Source organism: Rhopilema esculentum, chromosome 1, assembly GCF_057945365.1.
Source record: "Rhopilema esculentum isolate cy_ngs chromosome 1, ASM5794536v1, whole genome shotgun sequence".
Lineage (NCBI taxonomy): Eukaryota > Metazoa > Cnidaria > Scyphozoa > Rhizostomeae > Rhizostomatidae > Rhopilema > Rhopilema esculentum.
In genome coordinates this window covers 1250095-1269935 of record NC_142815.1, presented here as the reverse complement: position 1 = coordinate 1269935, position 19841 = coordinate 1250095, and the positions used below count along the sequence as shown (strand labels likewise).

General features: G+C 35.1%; 1 protein-coding gene across 2 annotated transcripts; it reads left to right on the top strand.

Annotated features, from left to right (window-relative positions):
• The first annotated feature begins 51 nt into the window (after window positions 1–51).
• Window positions 52–19770, top strand: LOC135690186 (uncharacterized). 2 transcript variants are annotated; one of them, XM_065207662.2, is made up of 4 exons: window positions 52–18476; window positions 18716–18941; window positions 19191–19385; window positions 19584–19770. In XM_065207662.2, exons 1-4 carry the CDS (start codon window positions 18298–18300, stop codon window positions 19635–19637), a joined length of 654 nt encoding a protein of 217 aa, XP_065063734.2. In that variant the 5' UTR covers window positions 52–18297; the 3' UTR covers window positions 19638–19770. The 2 variants fall into 2 exon arrangements, with proteins under 2 accessions (XP_065063734.2, XP_088964625.1); XM_089108499.1 differs by lacking the exon at window positions 19584–19770 and having other exon boundaries at window positions 19191–19576.
• The last annotated feature ends 71 nt before the right edge of the window (window positions 19771–19841 follow it).

The following is a 19841-nucleotide window of genomic DNA, read 5'->3' as shown; positions in this document are numbered from 1 at the left end:
AGTTTACTAGATTTTTTATCTTAATTATTTTACCTGGATTGTTTTTTTAAATAAAACTAGAAACAGAATGCAGGCTACTTTTGAAAGGCGTTGTAAAACTTGTATCAGATTGTATTTAATGAGACGATAAGTGAGAGAGAAATAAACATAACTTTTATACATTAGTTTTGTTTTGTCTGCATACATCTGTCTTTTTACACAATATTTAACTAACTTTTTTATATTCATGCACAACTTAGTTTTTAGCTTCACATACAAGAAAGTTTGCTACATTAGTTACATAAAATACAGAGCTAGTGTTGAGTTTTCCTCAGTACAATTAAGATAAAATTTGACATACAAATATTGGAAAGACAATAGTTTCTTTCAAAAAATAATCATCTATAGACTCTTTGATGAATAGTATTGTTTTCGATATTCGATATGGTTGAATAGTATTGTTTGAAAGGTCCAGGTGTATATCTAAAAAGTCTACTGTTTTGAGATTTGTCTTAATTGAAACAGATAGTCCACACTCCTTGAATAATTTGGATTACTCACATTCCATAAAGACAGCCCGGAAAAGCCAACCGACCACGATAGCAGGGAGTTCCTCAAGACAATCCTCTCTACATCAAGTCTACCGGACAGGTTGTGGAATACAGCACTTGAAGTAGGGGCTGCGCTCTTTACCATGGCAATACAGTATAAAGTTGCCCAGACCCTGATTATCAACCCACCTGATTACGCTAATAAAATTACGTTTTATCCAAACCCTGAACCCACTTTCAAATCTTCAAAAAGCCTTCTGGGTCTTTTGCTGGATGTATTTTCCAAAAGTATCAGGCACTTCTTGACATTCTAGAGGACCTTGTGGAAAATACAAGTGGCTCTAGAATGGCCTTTTCCAATACCTCAATTGCTTCCTGTTTCGCTTTTTGACAGGCATCTTTAACAAAATTTTGGAACAGTCCACCATTTTTTACAAAGTTCTCCAAAATAGGAAAACAGATTTCTCTCATGGTGTTTCAAAGATAAAAGATTTTGGAACTTTTCTTTCTGATTTGCGCTCAGATCAAGGATTTGAAAATATCTTAAGTTTTGCTGTAGAAATTGTTGGACAACTAACACCAAGATCTGACAAAAAAGTGAATTACAAGCAGCTCTACTTTCAGATTATTGATAATCTTGTCCAGATGCTAGAGGATAGATTTGAAAATTGTGAAAATATTTTATCTTGGATCATGTCAATCTTAATTTCTTTTCCCAGTGGAAAGATAATTTTCCAAAAGAGAATTTCCAACTTTTAAAAAACAGATATGGTAGCTTTTTAAATATTCCTCTGCTGGAAAGCAAGCTGCTTTTTGTCTTCAGGGACAACGATTTCCAAAAAAAGTTCTTACATGAAGTTATTAGAGTATATGCATGATTTTGAATTGCATACTTGCTTTCCTGAAGTAATCTAACTCCTCAAACTGAATGCAGTGATTGCAGTATCCAGTGCCTCAGCTGAAAGATCATTCTCATATCTAAGGAGGGTTAAAAACCTACCTGAGGAAAAGAAGGGGACAGGAAAGACTGGCATCTTTGAGCAGAATATCTATACAAAAGGATGTTTTGAAAAAGTTTGAAAATTGGAGAAATTTGTTCAAAAACCTAGAAGGCTAAACTTTTTATTCAAATGAAGCATTATTGACAATGACAAAAAAATTTGAAATGTGTCTCTGGATACATTATAGCTTGCTGATAAGAAAACTGTTGCTCATTAAAAAGCTACCAAAGGACATTTTTGAGAACTTCTTATTATAACTTTTTGCTGATTAAAGAACTGGGTGCATGCTTAAAACTATGAAGAGTCAATATCATTGCAACTATTGTGCAGTTTTTTTCAAAGCTTGAATTCAATGTGGATGGAGAAGCGTATCTGTTACAAACACGAAACAGAATTACCTGCCAATAAATCTCTCATAAATGCTCCTATTAAATGATCCATCTTATTATAGTAGACTCTAAGCTTCTCTCTACCCAATGAAGGTAGTGATCCTGTTTGTTTTGTGATTAAAAGGCAAAAGATATCAACACCATTGTCAGGAAAACATGGCATTTCTAGGTTTTCTCCAGTTAATTCCTCTCAGTTTCATAAGTTAGCATCCAAAACTGATGAGGCAATCAAAGAAGAGTTAAACAGCTTAAAATGTATTGTTGAAGGCTGTTTTAGTAACATAAAACTTAAGACTTTGGCAAGGCAGAAATCTAGAGGGTCAAGGTCAGGCATAATAGACATTCAAAGCACCCTACTTCTTATAACGTATTGAAAATGTAGGTGATCCATTTGATAGGTCCATATGTCATGGTCATTGGAAGAAGTGGTATAATTATAACTACTATTTGAAGGGCACAATTTTGATGAGGCCCTTGGATGCACTGGTATACAGAATTAGACCATGAACAGTCATGTCAAGAAGAGATCTCCAATTTTTCGATTTGTAATGACAGTAAAGAAAGCTTGGTTGTCAAAATTTTTGATTTCCTTGGTTATTATGATCTACAAAGGCTTGTCCTGACTCGCAAAGGATTTAAAACTGGTGTTTTGAATTATTAAGTCTGATAATGTTTGAGAGATTATTAAAGCACCATTACTAGGTTGATAGGAAATTGAATGGGAAATCCTTTAAAGTGTTTTTCGAAGCAACCAACCTGTACTGTTTTAATGTAAAGGGAACTTACAATTGTGATCTTGATCCTCAAAGAAATATAATGCAGTTAAGCCATGAGTTTTCTTCCAATGACAGTAAAAGCAGTGATCTCTGAAAGCTTCTTAAACTATTTGGTGAAAATAGAAAAGCAAGTGCTCTAGAAGTTCTTATTTATTTTGCTGCAATTGGATTACTCACATTCCATAAAGACAGCCCGGAAAAGCCAACAGACCACGATAGCAGGGAGTTCCTCAAGACAATCCTCTCTACATCAAGTCTACCGGACAGGTTGTGGAATACAGCACTTGAAGTAGGGGCTGCGCTCTTTACCACGGCAATACAGTATAAAGTTGCCCAGACCCTGATTATCAACCCACCTGATTACGCTAATAAAATTACCTTTTATCCAAACCCTGAACCCACTTTCAAATCTTCAAAAAGCCTTCTGGATCTTTTGCTGGATGTAAACTAAATTGCTGTTGTTATGACTTGGTTGCTAAGGCCGTCAAAAGTTGTTTGACCCCTGGGCATCCAAAAATGCAATGCGTTTGAAAATGGCGCCCGTTTCAGGAAACAGGTCTATTTGTGTTATTTTCTAAAAGTATCAGGCACTTCTTGACATTCTAGAGGACCTTGTGGAAAATACAAGTGGCTCTAGAATGGCCTTTTCCAATACCTAAATTGCTTCCTGTTTCGCTTTTTGACAGGCATCTTTAACAAAATTTTGGAACAGTCCACCATTTTTTACAAAGTTCTCCAAAATAGGAAAACAGATTTCTCTCATGGTGTTTCAAAGATAAAAGATTTTGGAACTTTTCTTTCTGATTTGCGCTCAGATCAAGGATTTGAAAATATCTTAAGTTTTGCTGTAGAAATTGTTGGACAACTAACACCAAGATCTGACAAAAAAGTGAATTACAAGCAGCTCTACTTTCAGATTATTGATAATCTTGTCCAGATGCTAGAGGAAAGATTTGAAAATTGTGAAAATATTTTATCTTGGATCATGTCAATCTTAATTTCTTTTCCCAGTGGAAAGATAATTTTCCAAAAGAGAATTTCCAACTTTTAAAAAGCAGATATGGTAGCTTTTTAAATATTCCTCTGCTGGAAAGCAAGCTGCTTTTTGTCTTCAGGGACAACGATTTCCAAAAAAAGCTCTTACATGAAGTTATTAGAGTATATGTATGATTTTGAATTGCATACTTGCTTTCCTGAAGTAATCTAACTCCTCAAACTGAATGCAGTGATTGCAGTATCCAGTGCCTCAGCTGAAAGATCATTCTCATGTCTAAGGAGGGTTAAAAACCTACCTGAGGAAAAGAAGGGGACAGGAAAGACTGGAATCTTTGAGCAGAATATCTATACAAAAGGATGTTTTGAAAAAGTTTGAAAATTGGAGAAATTTGTTCAAAAACCTAGAAGGCTAAACTTTTTATTCAAATGAAGCATTATTGACAATGACAAAAAAATTTGAAATGTGTCTCTGGATACATTATAGCTTGCTGATAAGAAAACTGTTGCTCATTAAAAAGCTACCAAAGGACATTTCAAGGAACTTCTTAAAGAACTGGGTGCATGCTCAAAACTACGAAGAGTCAATATCATTGCAACTATTGTGCAGTTTTTTTCAAAGCTTGAATTCAACGAGGATGGAGAAGCATATCTGTTACAAACACGAAACAGAATTACCTGCCAATAAATCTCTCATAAATGCTCCTATTGATCCATCTTATTATAGTAGACTTTAAGCTTCTCTCTACCCAATGAAGGTAGTGATCCTGTCTGTTTTGTGATTAAAAGGCAAAAGATATCAACACCATTGTCAGGAAAACATGGCATTTCTAGGTTTTCTCCAGTTAATTCCTCTCAGTTTCATAAGTTAGGATCCAAAACTGATGAGGCAATCAAAGAAGAGTTAAACAGCTTAAAATGTATTGTTGAAGGCTGTTTCAGTAACATAAAACTTAAGACTTTGGCAAGGCAGAAATCTAGAGGGTCAAGGTCAGGCATAATAGACATTCAAAGCACCCTACTTCTTATAACGTATTGAAAATGTAGGTGATCCATTTGATAGGTCCATATGTCATGGTCATTGGAAGAAGTGGTATAATTATAACTACTATTTGAAGGGCACAATTTTGATGAGGCCCTTGGATGCACTGGTATACAGAATTAGACCATGAACAGTCATGTCAAGAAGAGATCTCCAATTTTTCGATTTGTAATGACAGTAAAGAAAGCTTGGTTGTCAAAATTTTTGATTTCATTGGTTATTATGATCTACAAAGGCTTCTCCTGACTCGCAAAGGATTTAAAACTGGTGTTTTGAATTATTAGGTCTGATAATGTTTGAGAGATTATTAAAGCACCATTACTAGGTTGATAGGAAATTGAATGGGAAATCCTTTAAAGTGTTTTTCGAAGCAACCAACCTGTACTGTTTTAATGTAAAGGGAACTTACAATTGTGATCTTGATCCTCAAAGAAATATAATGCAGTTAAGCCATGAGTTTTCTTCCAATGACAGTAAAAGCAGTGATCTCTGAAAGCTTCTTAAACTATTTGGTGAAAATAGAAAAGCAAGTGCTCTAGAAGTTCTTATTTATTTTGCTGCAATTGGATTACTCACATTCCATAAAGACAGCCCGGAAAAGCCAACAGACCACGATAGCAGGGAGTTCCTCAAGACAATCATCTCTACATCAAGTCTACTGGACAGGTTGTGGAATACAGCACTTGAAGTAGGGGCTGCGCTCTTTACCATGGCAATACAGTATAAAGTTGCCCAGACCCTGATTATCAACCCACCTGATTACGCTAATAAAATTACGTTTTATCCAAACCCTGAACCCACTTTCAAATCTTCAAAAAGCCTTCTGGATCTTTTGCTGGATGTAAACTAAGCTGCTGTTGTTATGACTTGGTTGCTTAGGCCGTCAAAAGTTGTTTGACCCCTTGGCATCCAAAAATGCAATGCGTTTGAAAATGGCGCCCGTTTCAGGAAACAGGTCTATTTGTGTTATTTTCTAAAAGTAACAGGCACTTCTTGACATTCTAGAGGACCTTGTGGAAAATACAAGTGGCTCTAGAATGGCCTTTTCCAATACCTCAATTGCTTCCTGTTTCGCTTTTTGACAGGCATCTTTAACAAAATTTTGGAACAGTCCACCATTTTTTACAAAGTTCTCCAAAATAGGAAAACAGATTTCTCTCATGGTGTTTCAAAGATAAAAGATTTTGGAACTTTTCTTTCTGATTTGCGCTCAGATCAAGGATTTGAAAATATCTTAAGTTTTGCTGTAGAAATTGTTGGACAACTAACACCAAGATCTGACAAAAAAGTGAATTACAAGCAGCTCTACTTTCAGATTATTGATAATCTTGTCCAGATGCTAGAGGATAGATTTGAAAATTGTGAAAATATTTTATCTTGGATCATGTCAATCTTAATTTCTTTTCCCAGTGGAAAGATAATTTTCCAAAAGAGAATTTCCAACTTTTAAAAAGCAGATATGGTAGCTTTTTAAATATTCCTCTGCTGGAAAGCAAGCTGCTTTTTGTCTTCAGGGACAATGATTTCCAAAAAAAGTTCTTACATGAAGTTATTAGAGTATATGTATGATTTTGAATTGCATACTTGCTTTCCTGAAGTAATCTAACTCCTCAAACTGAATGCAGTGATTGCAGTATCCAGTGCCTCATCTGAAAGATCATTCTCATGTCTAGGGAGGGTTAAAAACCTACCCAAGGAAAAGAAGGGGACAGGAAAGACTGGCATCTTTGAGCAGAATATCTATACAAAAGGATGTTTTGAAAAAGTTTGAAAATTGGAGAAATTAATTCAAAAACCTAGAAGGCTAAACTTTTTATTCAAATGAAGCATTATTGACAATGACAAAAAATTTTGAAATGTGTCTCTGGATACATTATAGCTTGCTGATAAGAAAACTGTTGCTGATTAAAAAGCTACCAAAGGAGATTTTTGAGAACTTCTTATTATAACTTTTTGCTGATTAAAGAACTGGGTGCATGCTCAAAACTACGAAGAGTCAATATCATTGCAACTATTGTGCAGTTTTTTTCAAAGCTTGAATTCAATGAGGATGGAGAAGCGTATCTGTTACAAACACGAAACAGAATTACCTGCCAATATATCTCTCATAAATGCTCCTATTGATCCATCTTATTATAGTAGACTCTAAGCTTCTCTCTACCCAATGAAGGTAATGATCCTGTCTGTTTTGTGATTAAAAGGCAAAAGATATCAACACCATTGTCAGGAAAACATGGCATTTCTAGGTTTTCTCCAGTTAATTCCTCTCAGTTTCATAAGTTAGGATCCAAAACTGATGAGGCAATCAAAGAAGAGTTAAACAGCTTAAAATGTATTGTTGAAGGCTGTTTTAGTAACATAAAACTTAAGACTTTGGCAAGGCAGAAATCTAGAGGGTCAAGGTCAGGCATAATAGACATTCAAAGCACCCTACTTCTTATAACGTATTGAAAATGTAGGTGATCCATTTGATAGGTCCATATGTCATGGTCATTGGAAGAAGTGGTATAATTATAACTACTATTTGAAGGGCACAATTTTGATGAGGCCCTTGGATGCACTGGTATACAGAATTAGACCATGAACAGTCATGTCAAGAAGAGATCTCCAATTTTTCGATTTGTAATGACAGTAAAGAAAGCTTGGTTGTCAAAATTTTTGATTTCCTTGGTTATTATGATCTACAAAGGCTTGTCCTGACTCGCAAAGGATTTAAAACTGGTGTTTTGAATTATTAGGTCTGATAATGTTTGAGAGATTATTAAAGCACCATTACTAGGTTGATAGGAAATTGAATGGGAAATCCTTTAAAGTGTTTTTCGAAGCAACCAACCTGTACTGTTTTAATGTAAAGGGAACTTACAATTGTGATCTTGATCCTCAAAGAAATATAATGCAGTTAAGCCATGAGTTTTCTTCCAATGACAGTAAAAGCAGTGATCTCTGAAAGCTTCTTAAACTATTTGGTGAAAATAGAAAAGCAAGTGCTCTAGAAGTTCTTATTTATTTTGCTGCAATTGGATTACTCACATTCCATAAAGACAGCCCGGAAAAGCCAACAGACCACGATAGCAGGGAGTTCCTCAAGACAATCATCTCTACATCAAGTCTACTGGACAGGTTGTGGAATACAGCACTTGAAGTAGGGGCTGCGCTCTTTACCATGGCAATACAGTATAAAGTTGCCCAGACCCTGATTATCAACCCACCTGATTACGCTAATAAAATTACGTTTTATCCAAACCCTGAACCCACTTTCAAATCTTCAAAAAGCCTTCTGGATCTTTTGCTGGATGTAAACTAAGCTGCTGTTGTTATGACTTGGTTGCTAAGGCCGTCAAAAGTTGTTTGACCCCTTGGCATCCAAAAATGCAATGCGTTTGAAAATGGCGCCCGTTTCAGGAAACAGGTCTATTTGTGTTATTTTCTAAAAGTAACAGGCACTTCTTGACATTCTAGAGGACCTTGTGGAAAATACAAGTGGCTCTAGAATGGCCTTTTCCAATACCTCAATTGCTTCCTGTTTCGCTTTTTGACAGGCATCTTTAACAAAATTTTGGAACAGTCCACCATTTTTTACAAAGTTCTCCAAAATAGGAAAACAGATTTCTCTCATGGTGTTTCAAAGATAAAAGATTTTGGAACTTTTCTTTCTGATTTGCGCTCAGATCAAGGATTTGAAAATATCTTAAGTTTTGCTGTAGAAATTGTTGGACAACTAACACCAAGATCTGACAAAAAAGTGAATTACAAGCAGCTCTACTTTCAGATTATTGATAATCTTGTCCAGATGCTAGAGGATAGATTTGAAAATTGTGAAAATATTTTATCTTGGATCATGTCAATCTTAATTTCTTTTCCCAGTGGAAAGATAATTTTCCAAAAGAGAAATTCCAACTTTTAAAAAGCAGATATGGTAGCTTTTTCAATATTCCTCTGCTGGAAAGCAAGCTGCTTTTCGTCTTCAGGGACAATGATTTCCAAAAAAAGTTCTTACATGAAGTTATTAGAGTATATGTATGATTTTGAATTGCATACTTGCTTTCCTGAAGTAATCTAACTCCTCAAACTGAATGCAGTGATTGCAGTATCCAGTGCCTCAGCTGAAAGATCATTCTCATGTCTAGGGAGGGTTAAAAACCTACCCAAGGAAAAGAAGGGGACAGGAAAGACTGGCATCTTTGAGCAGAATATCTATACAAAAGGATGTTTTGAAAAAGTTTGAAAATTGGAGAAATTTATTCAAAAACCTAGAAGGCTAAACTTTTTATTTAAATGAAGCACTATTGACAATGACAAAAAAATTTGAAATGTGTCTCTGGATACATTATAGCTTGCTGATAAGAAAACTATTGCTGATTAAAAAGCTACCAAAGGGGATTTTTGAGAACTTCTTATTATAACTTTTTGCTGATTAAAGAACTGGGTTCATGCTCAAAACTACGAAGAGTCAATATCATTGCAACTATTGTGCAGTTTTTTTCAAAGCTTGAATTCAATGAGGATGGAGAAGCGTATCTGTTACAAACACGAAACAGAATTACCTGCCAATATATCTCTCATAAATGCTCCTATTGATCCATCTTATTATAGTAGACTCTAAGCTTCTCTCTACCCAATGAAGGTAGTGATCCTGTCTGTTTTGTGATTAAAAGGCAAAAGATATCAACACCATTGTCAGGAAAACATGGCATTTCTAGGTTTTCTCCAGTTAATTCCTCTCAGTTTCATAAGTTAGCATCCAAAACTGATGAGGCAATCAAAGAAGAGTTAAACAGCTTAAAATGTATTGTTGAAGGCAGTTTTAGTAACATAAAACTTAAGACTTTGGCAAGGCAGAAATCTAGAGGGTCGAGGTCAGGCATAATAGACATTCAAAGCACCCTACTTCTTATAACGTATTGAAAATGTAGGTGATCCATTTGATAGGTCCATATGTCATGGTCATTGGAAGAAGTGGTATAATTATAACTACTATTTGAAGGGCACAATTTTGATGAGGCCCTTGGATGCATTGGTATACAAGAATTAGACCATGAACATAAGGTAATGTCAAGAAGAGGTCTCCATTTATTAAATATGTAATGGCAGTAAAGAAAGCTTCGTTGTCAAAATTTTTTATTTCCTTGGTTATTATGATCGACAAAGGCTTTCCCTAACTTGCAAAGGATTTGAAACTGGTGTTTTGAATTATTAAGTCTGAAAATGTTTGGGAGGGGTTATTAAAGCACCATTACTTGGTTGATAAGAAATTGAATGGGAAATCCTTTAAAAAGCCTTTCAGAGCAATGAACATGTACTGTTCTAATGTAAAGGGAGCTTACAATTGTGATCTTGATCCTCAAAGAAATATAATGCAGTTAAGCCACGAGTTTTCTTCCAATGACAGTAAAAGCAGTGATCTCTGAAAGCTTCTTAAACTATTTGGTGAAAATAGAAAAGCAAGTGCTCTAGAAGTTCTTATTTATTTTGCTGCAATTGGATTACTCACATTCCATAAAGACAGCCCGGAAAAGCCAACAGACCACGATAGCAGGGAGTTCCTCAAGACAATCCTCTCTACATCAAGTCTACTGGACAGGTTGTGGAATACAGCACTTGAAGTAGGGGCTGCGCTCTTTACCATGGCAATACAGTATAAAGTTGCCCAGACCCTGATTATCAACCCACCTGATTACGCTAATAAAATTACCTTTTATCCAAACCCTGAACCCACTTTCAAATCTTCAAAAAGCCTTCTGGATCTTTTGCTGGATGTAAACTAAACTGCTGTTGTTATGACTTGGTTGCTAAGGCCGTCAAAAGTTGTTTCACCCCTGGGCATCCAAAAATGCAATGCGTTTGAAAATGGCGCCCGTTTCAGGAAACAGGTCTATTTGTGTTATTTTCTAAAAGTATCAGGCACTTCTTGACATTCTAGAGGACCTTGTGGAAAATACAAGTGGCTCTAGAATGGCCTTTTCCAATACCTCAATTGCTTCCTGTTTCGCTTTTTGACAGGCATCTTTAACAAAATTTTGGAACAGTCCACCATTTTTTACAAAGTTCTCCAAAATAGGAAAACAGATTTCTCTCATGGTGTTTCAAAGATAAAAGATTTTGGAACTTTTCTTTCTGATTTGCGCTCAGATCAAGGATTTGAAAATATCTTAAGTTTTGCTGTAGAAATTGTTGGACAACTAACACCAAGATCTGACAAAAAAGTGAATTACAAGCAGCTCTACTTTCAGATTATTGATAATCTTGTCCAGATGCTAGAGGAAAGATTTGAAAATTGTGAAAATATTTTATCTTGGATCATGTCAATCTTAATTTCTTTTCCCAGTGGAAAGATAATTTTCCAAAAGAGAAATTCCAACTTTTAAAAAGCAGATATGGTAGCTTTTTAAATATTCCTCTGCTGGAAAGCAAGCTGCTTTTTGTCTTCAGGGACAACGATTTCCAAAAAAAGTTCTTACATGAAGTTATTAGAGTATATGTATGATTTTGAATTGCATACTTGCTTTCCTGAAGTAATCTAACTCCTCAAACTGAATGCAGTGATTGCAGTATCCAGTGCCTCAGCTGAAAGATCATTCTCATATCTAAGGAGGGTAAAAAACCTACCTGAGGAAAAGAAGGGGACAGGAAAGACTGGCATCTTTGAGCAGAATATCTATACAAAAGGATGTTTTGAAAAAGTTTGAAAATTGGAGAAATTTATTCAAAAACCTGGAAGGCTAAACTTTTTATTCAAATGAAGCATTATTGACAATGACAAAAAAATTTGAAATGTGTCTCTGGATACATTATAGCTTGCTGATAAGAAAACTGTTGCTGATTAAAAAGCTACCAAAGGACATTTTTGAGAACTTCTTATTATAACTTTTTGCTGATTAAAGAACTGGGTGCATGCTTAAAACTATGAAGAGTCAATATCATTGCAACTATTGTGCAGTTTTTTTCAAAGCTTGAATTCAATGTGGATGGAGAAGCGTATCTGTTACAAACACGAAACAGAATTACCTGCCAATAAATCTCTCATAAATGCTCCTATTAAATGATCCATCTTATTAAAGTAGACTCTAAGCTTCTCTCTACCCAATGAAGGTAGTGATCCTGTCTGTTTTGTGATTAAAAGGCAAAAGATATCAACACCATTGTCAGGAAAACATGGCATTTCTAGGTTTTCTCCAGTTAATTCCTCTCAGTTTCATAAGTTAGCATCCAAAACTGATGAGGCAATCAAAGAAGAGTTAAACAGCTTAAAATGTATTGTTGAAGGCTGTTTTAGTAACATAAAACTTAAGACTTTGGCAAGGCAGAAATCTAGAGGGTCAAGGTCAGGCATAATAGACATTCAAAGCACCCTACTTCTTATAACGTATTGAAAATGTAGGTGATCCATTTGATAGGTCCATATGTCATGGTCATTGGAAGAAGTGGTATAATTATAACTACTATTTGAAGGGCACAATTTTGATGAGGACCTTGGATGCACTGGTATACAAGAATTCTACAGAAAGGAATTTCCCTCCTTCTGTAACAACTATTATACCGGAACTTTTCCGAATATGACTGTGAATAATATTAAATAGTTTTGTTCTTTTTAAATATGTTCCGTTGTTAAATATGTAATAGTTTTGTTGTTTTTAAATATGTTCCGCTGTTTGTTTGTTTCTTTTCATATTTTAATTTATGAAATTTCAAAATGAAAGAAAAAAACACAAATTTTCTATTTAGACATTTATATCGATAGAATGGAAAAAACTTTAAATTGTTGTTTTCTTTCAAATTATATGACCAAAATTCCTTCATATTCTGCATGTTAGTTTTATTCAATCTTCATAGTTGCATATCACTATAAATTTAGGGTTTATTTTTGGCTGTTTGAGATGTTGATAGAATGGAAAAAACAAAAACATTACCTGCCTGTTTATGCAAGCCCTTGTGCCATCAGAGGTAGAGGGCCCACCAATTTCAGAATATCTTGCAGGCATTTTGAACACAAAATTTTCTGCAGACTTTGACCTTGAAAAAAGGAAAGAAATTCTTAGTAAGTACAAGGTCCCAAAAATCAACACACCATTGCTTGTATCCAAGGTCAACCCAGAAATTTGGGGAAAATAGAGCCCTTACGTAAGAAGAAACAAGATAAAGTACAATCCAAGATACCCTTCTTAGATTAACAGGTGCCTATTCTTCTTCAATGGAAGATTTGGTGAAGGCATGCGAGGAAAATAAAACCCCTGTCTATAAATCAATAATATCCAAGTTTTTTGATACAATTGCAATTTTGGGTCATGTTAACAAAGAGCTCTCGTGCAAACAAAGAGAGCCTTTGAAGTCAAATTTAAGTGAGGAGTTTAAGGAGGCTTGCTCATGCAGTCTGAAACCAGGCGAATTTGTCTTTGGCAATAACCTACCGGAAACATTGAAAACCCTTCAAGCAACATTTGTTAGTGCAGCAACTAAAACCAACCACCCACAGCAAAATTTTAGAATGAACAAAAATTTTCAGTCGAGGCCTTTTTTAGGGCAGAGAGGGAGGATGGTAAATCCTCCCAGAATGCAATACCATAAAAGACCTTACAGTCAACAAAAAAACTCCAAACCCCAACAAAAGTTTACAAGGAAGAGATTTACAAAGAATTAGAAAATGTCAAAAAACAGGTAATTGCTTTTGAACTTGTCAAAGACAATGTAATAACTTATCTTAGTTCCAAGGTGAAAGATTTTCATGCAGGTCAACTTTCTGAGCATTTGTCTAATTGGAAATCTATCACTTCAGATCAAAGCATTTTAGAATCAATATCCGGGGGGAATAATTGAATTTGTCATTGCTATTCCATTACAAACTTATCCATCTAATTCTGTCTCAAAAGAACATAAGGATGAGGTTGAACTTGAAATCAAATAGTTACTACAGAAAGGGGTAATTGTCAAGAGTGAGCATGATTTTGGTGACAGTATTTCCCCAGGGCTGTCAAGTTTTGAAAAATGAGACTAGGTAAAAACACGCGTACGCTTACAAATGATAAATGAAGAAGCCTAAATGTTGCAAAACATGTATTATTGACTTCTGTAGCATGGGCTGTTTGTCTACCATCTAAGTGCAAAATTAGAACGTTATCCAAGAATAAAACCACAACAAAACAAATTTGAACTGTTTCATAATAAATCTTGAGTATATATTGAATTTATCTTTGACAAAACAATGAAAGTTTCTCAGTTTATTAATGTTTTTTTAAATGTTCTTTGTTGTACTCCAAGCTGACCTCTTTACTTCGCTTAAGAACTTGATCTGAGGGGTTGTATTTATAGCATGGTTCTCCTGTTAAGCTGAAAGGCAATGATGCTAGACAAGGTGCCATCTAGAGACAAGCTTGCTCTCTGAGGAGTCACATTTTTTCTCACTCTGGAAAGTAATGACTCATTTTCTGCATTGTTTGCAGTTAAGTCAGGACAACTTTTGCCAACTTGAATAATTGACCAAACTTAGGCTTTTGTGTCCCAGGAACTTTTAATTCATTTAGATGGTACCGGAGAACATCAATTCTGTATCTAACAGCTTCCCCTTGTTTGGCCAGCTCTTATTGCTGCTTGTTCTCTAACATAGCATTGTCTCTGTTTTAAAACTGGTTACTCCAGGTTGTTGGATGGCTTCTGTGGACTTAAAAGATGCATATTACAGTGTTAAACTTCACCCAAGTCATCAAAAATCCTTCAACTTTAGATACAATGATGAATTGTGTAAGTATACAGTTTATCCAAATGGCTTAGCAAGCTGTCCATGCAAATTTACGAAAATAATTAAGCCAGTTATTTCAAAATTGCATGTTGTATAATTATAACTTATTTTTGAAGGAATCTCTAGAGTACAGTTTTGATAAGATCCTTGGATGCATTGGTATACAAGAATTAGACCATGAACATAAGGTCATGTCAAGAAGAGGTCTCCATTTATTAAATATGTAATGGCAGTAAAGAAAGCTTCGTTGTCAAAATTTTTTATTTCCTTGGTTATTATGATCGACAAAGGCTTTCCCTAACTTGCAAAGGATTTGAAACTAATGTTTTGAATCATTTTAAGTCTGAAAATGTTTGGGAGGGGTTATTAAAGCACCATTACTTGGTTGATAAGAAATTGAATGGAAAATCCTTTAAAGAGCCTTTCAGAGCAATGAACATGTACTGTTCTAATGTAAAGGGAGCTTACAACTGTGATCTTGATCTTCAAAGAATTACAATGCGAATAAGACATGAGCTTTCTTCCAATGACATTAAAAACAGTGATCTCTGCCAGCCTCTAAAACTATTTGGTGAAAATAGAAAAGCAAGTGCTCTAGAAGTTCTTATTTACTTTGCTGCAAAGATTATTAATACAATCTTCACTGAGTGCCTTGACTCAAGAAAAGCTTTCCAGGGCCAGACATTTTCTGTGTCTGACTTTAGGGTTGGAACCGAAGTGCTTAGCACACCGTTTATTATTCTCCTTATTACCCTGGTAATTGCTAGTTAGGGTAACCTTCAATTAGATAGATGGAAAGATAAGCAAAATCTTTTCAAATTGCTTGCCATCATGGGTATCAGAGAAAAACTTATCAAGCCAAGGGCAATAAATCAAACCCAAAAAGTTATTCCAAATGAAGTTTCACTAACATGTAGCAAGAACCTTATGACTGTTTTAGATAGAAGCAGTCTTTCATTTTCCTATGCTTCAGACATTAAAGTCAGCAAGTTAGCTATGCAACTGTGGAACAACAATGGAATAAGGGCAGTTTTACAAAGCACTGAGTCAAATATGCATTGGATTGAGTGTGACAATTTGGAAACCATGTTGAAGTCCACCTCTATACACAATGCCAAAACATTGACCCATTTTCTAACATCACAGCTTAAATTTATAAATGGTGCTTATACAGTAGTGGGTCCATACAAAAGAAAGGCAAGTCATTTTATTGAAAAGTCTTGTTTCCACTTAACTGATGATGACAAGGCCAAGGAAGCATTTTTTCTCAACAAATGCATGCAAAAAGTTGTACAGCTGCACAGTTATATTTCTTATGATGAATTGGTGAGGGTCTATGCCCAATAAGCTGCAGAAAATAATGAAAAATCAAGCAGCTCCCTCACTTTGGTGACAAGAAACCTTCAGAAAGATTTTTAGACAGTGTTGATGTTTTAGATGAGGGAACAACTGTTTTTCTAAGGATGGAAAAACTATGCTCCTCAGATGCTTGTGGTGTTAAAATACTTCTTGATTTAACATCTAATGAATATGGGCTAAATGAACTGTCCTATATCCCTAGTGTGGCTGGTAATCCTTTCTGCATAAAAGCTTTTCAACAAGCTTTTTCAAAAGGTTGATCCCACATCAAATGTCATGCTCCCTCAACCATACTTTGTTCTCTGGGGATTTGTTGAGTTCACAAATCCTGGCAGCATAAAATTGCAAAGTGTTGTAGCAGATCCACAGAAAGTGCTACATAACATAATTGAAAATTCAAGAATGATAGAGAGGGGATATTCCATGGCATGAAAGTCTTAGAATCTCTTGCTCGAAGTGCAAGCAGCGATCATATTACTGTCATATTTAGAATACTACCACCAATACTCGTATCGAAATATCCAAGGCTAACATGCATCATCAACTCCTTTGAAATCAAAATCGAAAACCACAAGCAACATAAAGTCAGAACACAATGCCATTCAAGCTATAAGAAGACCACAACCGTGAAATTTCTCATTGCATGTCATCTAATAGGAAGTGTCGAGAATCTGGATGGTATCTAGTACTGCTAAATTTTTCATATGATGTAGCAATCAAAAGAAGGTCATCAATATTGGCACATATTAAATGACACTTCATCTCAATGTGGATTCTTTCTCTTTCTCTCTCAATGTGGATAGAAGTGGCTTTAAGAGTTCAGTGAATTTTCTTGGACAAAAACAAAGTCCATTGGAGTAGACCTGGTACTTTAAGAGTTTATCATGATAAATGAATTTCAGGTACTTTTGAGACATAATTTATCTTTACACTATACTATGCATCTTTCAAGTCAATTGATGCCATCCAGCAGTCTTTTGTCATTGATGATTAATTAGTCCAATACACACTTAATAGTGTCCATTTGACATTAATGTATTCAATGTGTTTATTTAACTGCTTTAAATTAAATGAGTGTCACTTTATTGGGACTGAAAATATGGGAGAAACCATTTTCCTGAGTGCATTCTTTAATCACACCCTTTTTCTGGATATTTTCTATTTCTAGGTGAATAAGAGCAGTATGTTCCTTTGCAATTGAATTTGTTGGTACTGTTTGTAACTTTTGTGTTTGTGTAATAAATTCGATTTTTTCATCTATAACTGTTTGCAGTATTGTTTGATCTGTTGTTAAGGTCTTCCATCGTGCTAAATGGTGTGTAATCTGTCCACCAACAAATGAGGCAACTTTGTACTGCAAATCTGATTTGATGTGTTTTTCGAATAAACACACAAAATTATGTACCTGGGACCTTTTTGTCATAACTCCTTGTTTTAATGCTTGTATGTTCCCATTTGGTGTTTCTTGTTGAAGCCTGTATTCTGCTTCTGAAAAAAGGACTGGGTCTGAGATCGGTTTTGAAACTGTTGGGAAGATACCCTTCTCTTGCTAGATAAAAAAGGGTTGTTTCTCTGATTTTGTTTGTATGATGAATATCTAGGTTTAAACTGAGAATCACGAGCCATAATTTTACCATCAAATTTGGAATGGGCCATGATTTTTGTTAAATCATAGGCAAACAAGAGTTATTGTGGCTTATTAGAACGGGCATAAGCAGGCTTCAAATCATTGCTTAGCAGTGGTTTTAATGAGTCTCTGCGTTCATAAGACAGCTCAGTATTAACATGACCCAATAGGGCTATAGAATCAAAAAGGCATGTGGCGATTACTTTGCCGTCAGGAGATCTCTGGCTATCTCTGCATTTTAAAAGCTCATCAACTGTAATTGAAAGGGCATTTGTCACTCTGACAATGTTATCTTGCAGAATGGACATACACAAGTCGTGTTGCCTGTGAAAACCCTTGATTTTTTACCAGATTTGCTGATTTATTTTGGCAACAAAGACTGCTCATTTATTTATATTTTTCAGAAATCTCCTTTCGCTTTACAAGTCTCAGTTCTGAGGGAAATTTTTCATTAACAATTTTTTAGAATTTGTCAGAAATTGCTGGCCCTTGAATATCGATAGATGAAAGTAAGAGCTCAACTGATTCTAAAAATTGATCAGTATCATCACCAGGGTATTTTCCACCTTAAAAAGTCTTCTCCCCCAAAGAAACTCATTTCATCTTGTTCACCAGTCCTATTACTGGGTTTAGGGGTAGAAATTTCCCTCTTGGAGATTGTAAATCTGAAGCTGGTTATTGTGCTCACTGCCAATATATTATTTTCACCTACAGGCCCTGTCTTGAGCAGTTTGGGGATCATGAGAGAAAATTCCTTGTTCACGAGAGCAAATTGATGGAACTTTTTGCATTGTGCACCTTCTGCTTGTCACCTGGATGAAAAGCAACAATCACATCTATCATTGGAGCCATGGTCATTATAAGTCAGATGTGTGACAAATGTGGTGAAACCAGAATATGGTGTAATTCACCCTACATTGAAGCTGTACCTTCTTGTAATTTGTTACTGTCTGGTGCTATACTCTTTTCTAGTGGGCTTCCTGGAAAAATTCTGAAATTTCTCAGATTTTTTGGTGCAGTGACATACAGGTAACCAATACAATTATATATAAGTACATAATGATATAGATTTATGTTTTAAAGGCCACCCTCTGAATTGTCACATTTTACTACACCATATATGTTCTTGTGTAAAAATTCGGTTTGCAAGAAACCTAATTGCAAGTCATTGCATTCTACACATTTACATTCCCACGGTCTTGCTTGGTAGTAGATAATAATCTGGGCTTCCATGAATCAGGATTTCAAATATTTCTATATTTTCTTAGTCATAGAACCTACTTCAGGCTCCAGAAAGCATATCTTTGCCCAGCAGTGCAGAGTATTTGGCAAAATGAGATTGCAGCTATCCAGCAAGAAATTCGTAAAAACCAGCATTACACTGTTATAGGAGGTGATGCGTGTTGTGATTCAATGGGTCACTCTGCTAAATATGGTAGCTACACTTTTGTGGAGCTTGGCCTGAACAAAGTCTTGGATCTTGAACTTGTCCAGGTGATAATTATATGTACTTGCATAGTTAGCATAGAATATAAAATCTAAATTGTACTGTAAGTTCAACAGCCAACAATTTGTGCTAACTGCTTTTATATTTATGTTTATCTTTATACATCTAATTGTCATTGTTATACTTGTATTTTAGTATTTTAGTATTTTAGTATATAGCATGAGTTTAGTTGAATTTTGAATATTCATGAATATGAATATGAATAAGATCATGTTGCTTTATTATTCTACTAATAGTACAATGAAGTTGGTAGTAGTTATGATATGGAGCAAGAAGGGCTTAAAAGGATCATGAATCGCATGCAAGAAAATTCTATCAATATCTCCGCCATTGTAACAGATGGTTATTGTAATTGTAATCAATCCAAAAGTGGCTTAGGGAGAATTGTAAAGATACAAAGCATTTCTTGGATGTGTGGCATGTTGCAAAAGGTGGGTGTTATATGCTTATGCACTCACTATTATAATTCTCATTATTGTTCGATTTCTGATACCTTATGACTATATGAAGAACATATTTGTACCTCCATCTAGATTTATCTAGATATTATCAATACACCCTTCAAATTCAAAAACTCATAAATTGGTATCAAGATTTTTAACTCTGATTTTGCTTCCTCTTTTCCATAGGTGTTGCAAAAAAGATGGATGCTTTGGGAAAAAGACCCAATTGCTCTCTTGTAAATAGATGGAGCAGAAGTATAATCAACCACCTCTATTGGTGCGCAGTTAGCTCTGGGGATAATGGTGACTTGATGCTTGCAAAATGGAACTCTGTAGCAAATCATATCTGTAATATTCATGAAGGACATTCAGATTTATACCCAAAATGTAGTCATAAATCGTTGGATGATGATCCAAGGGAATGGTTTGAAGCTGGTAAACATT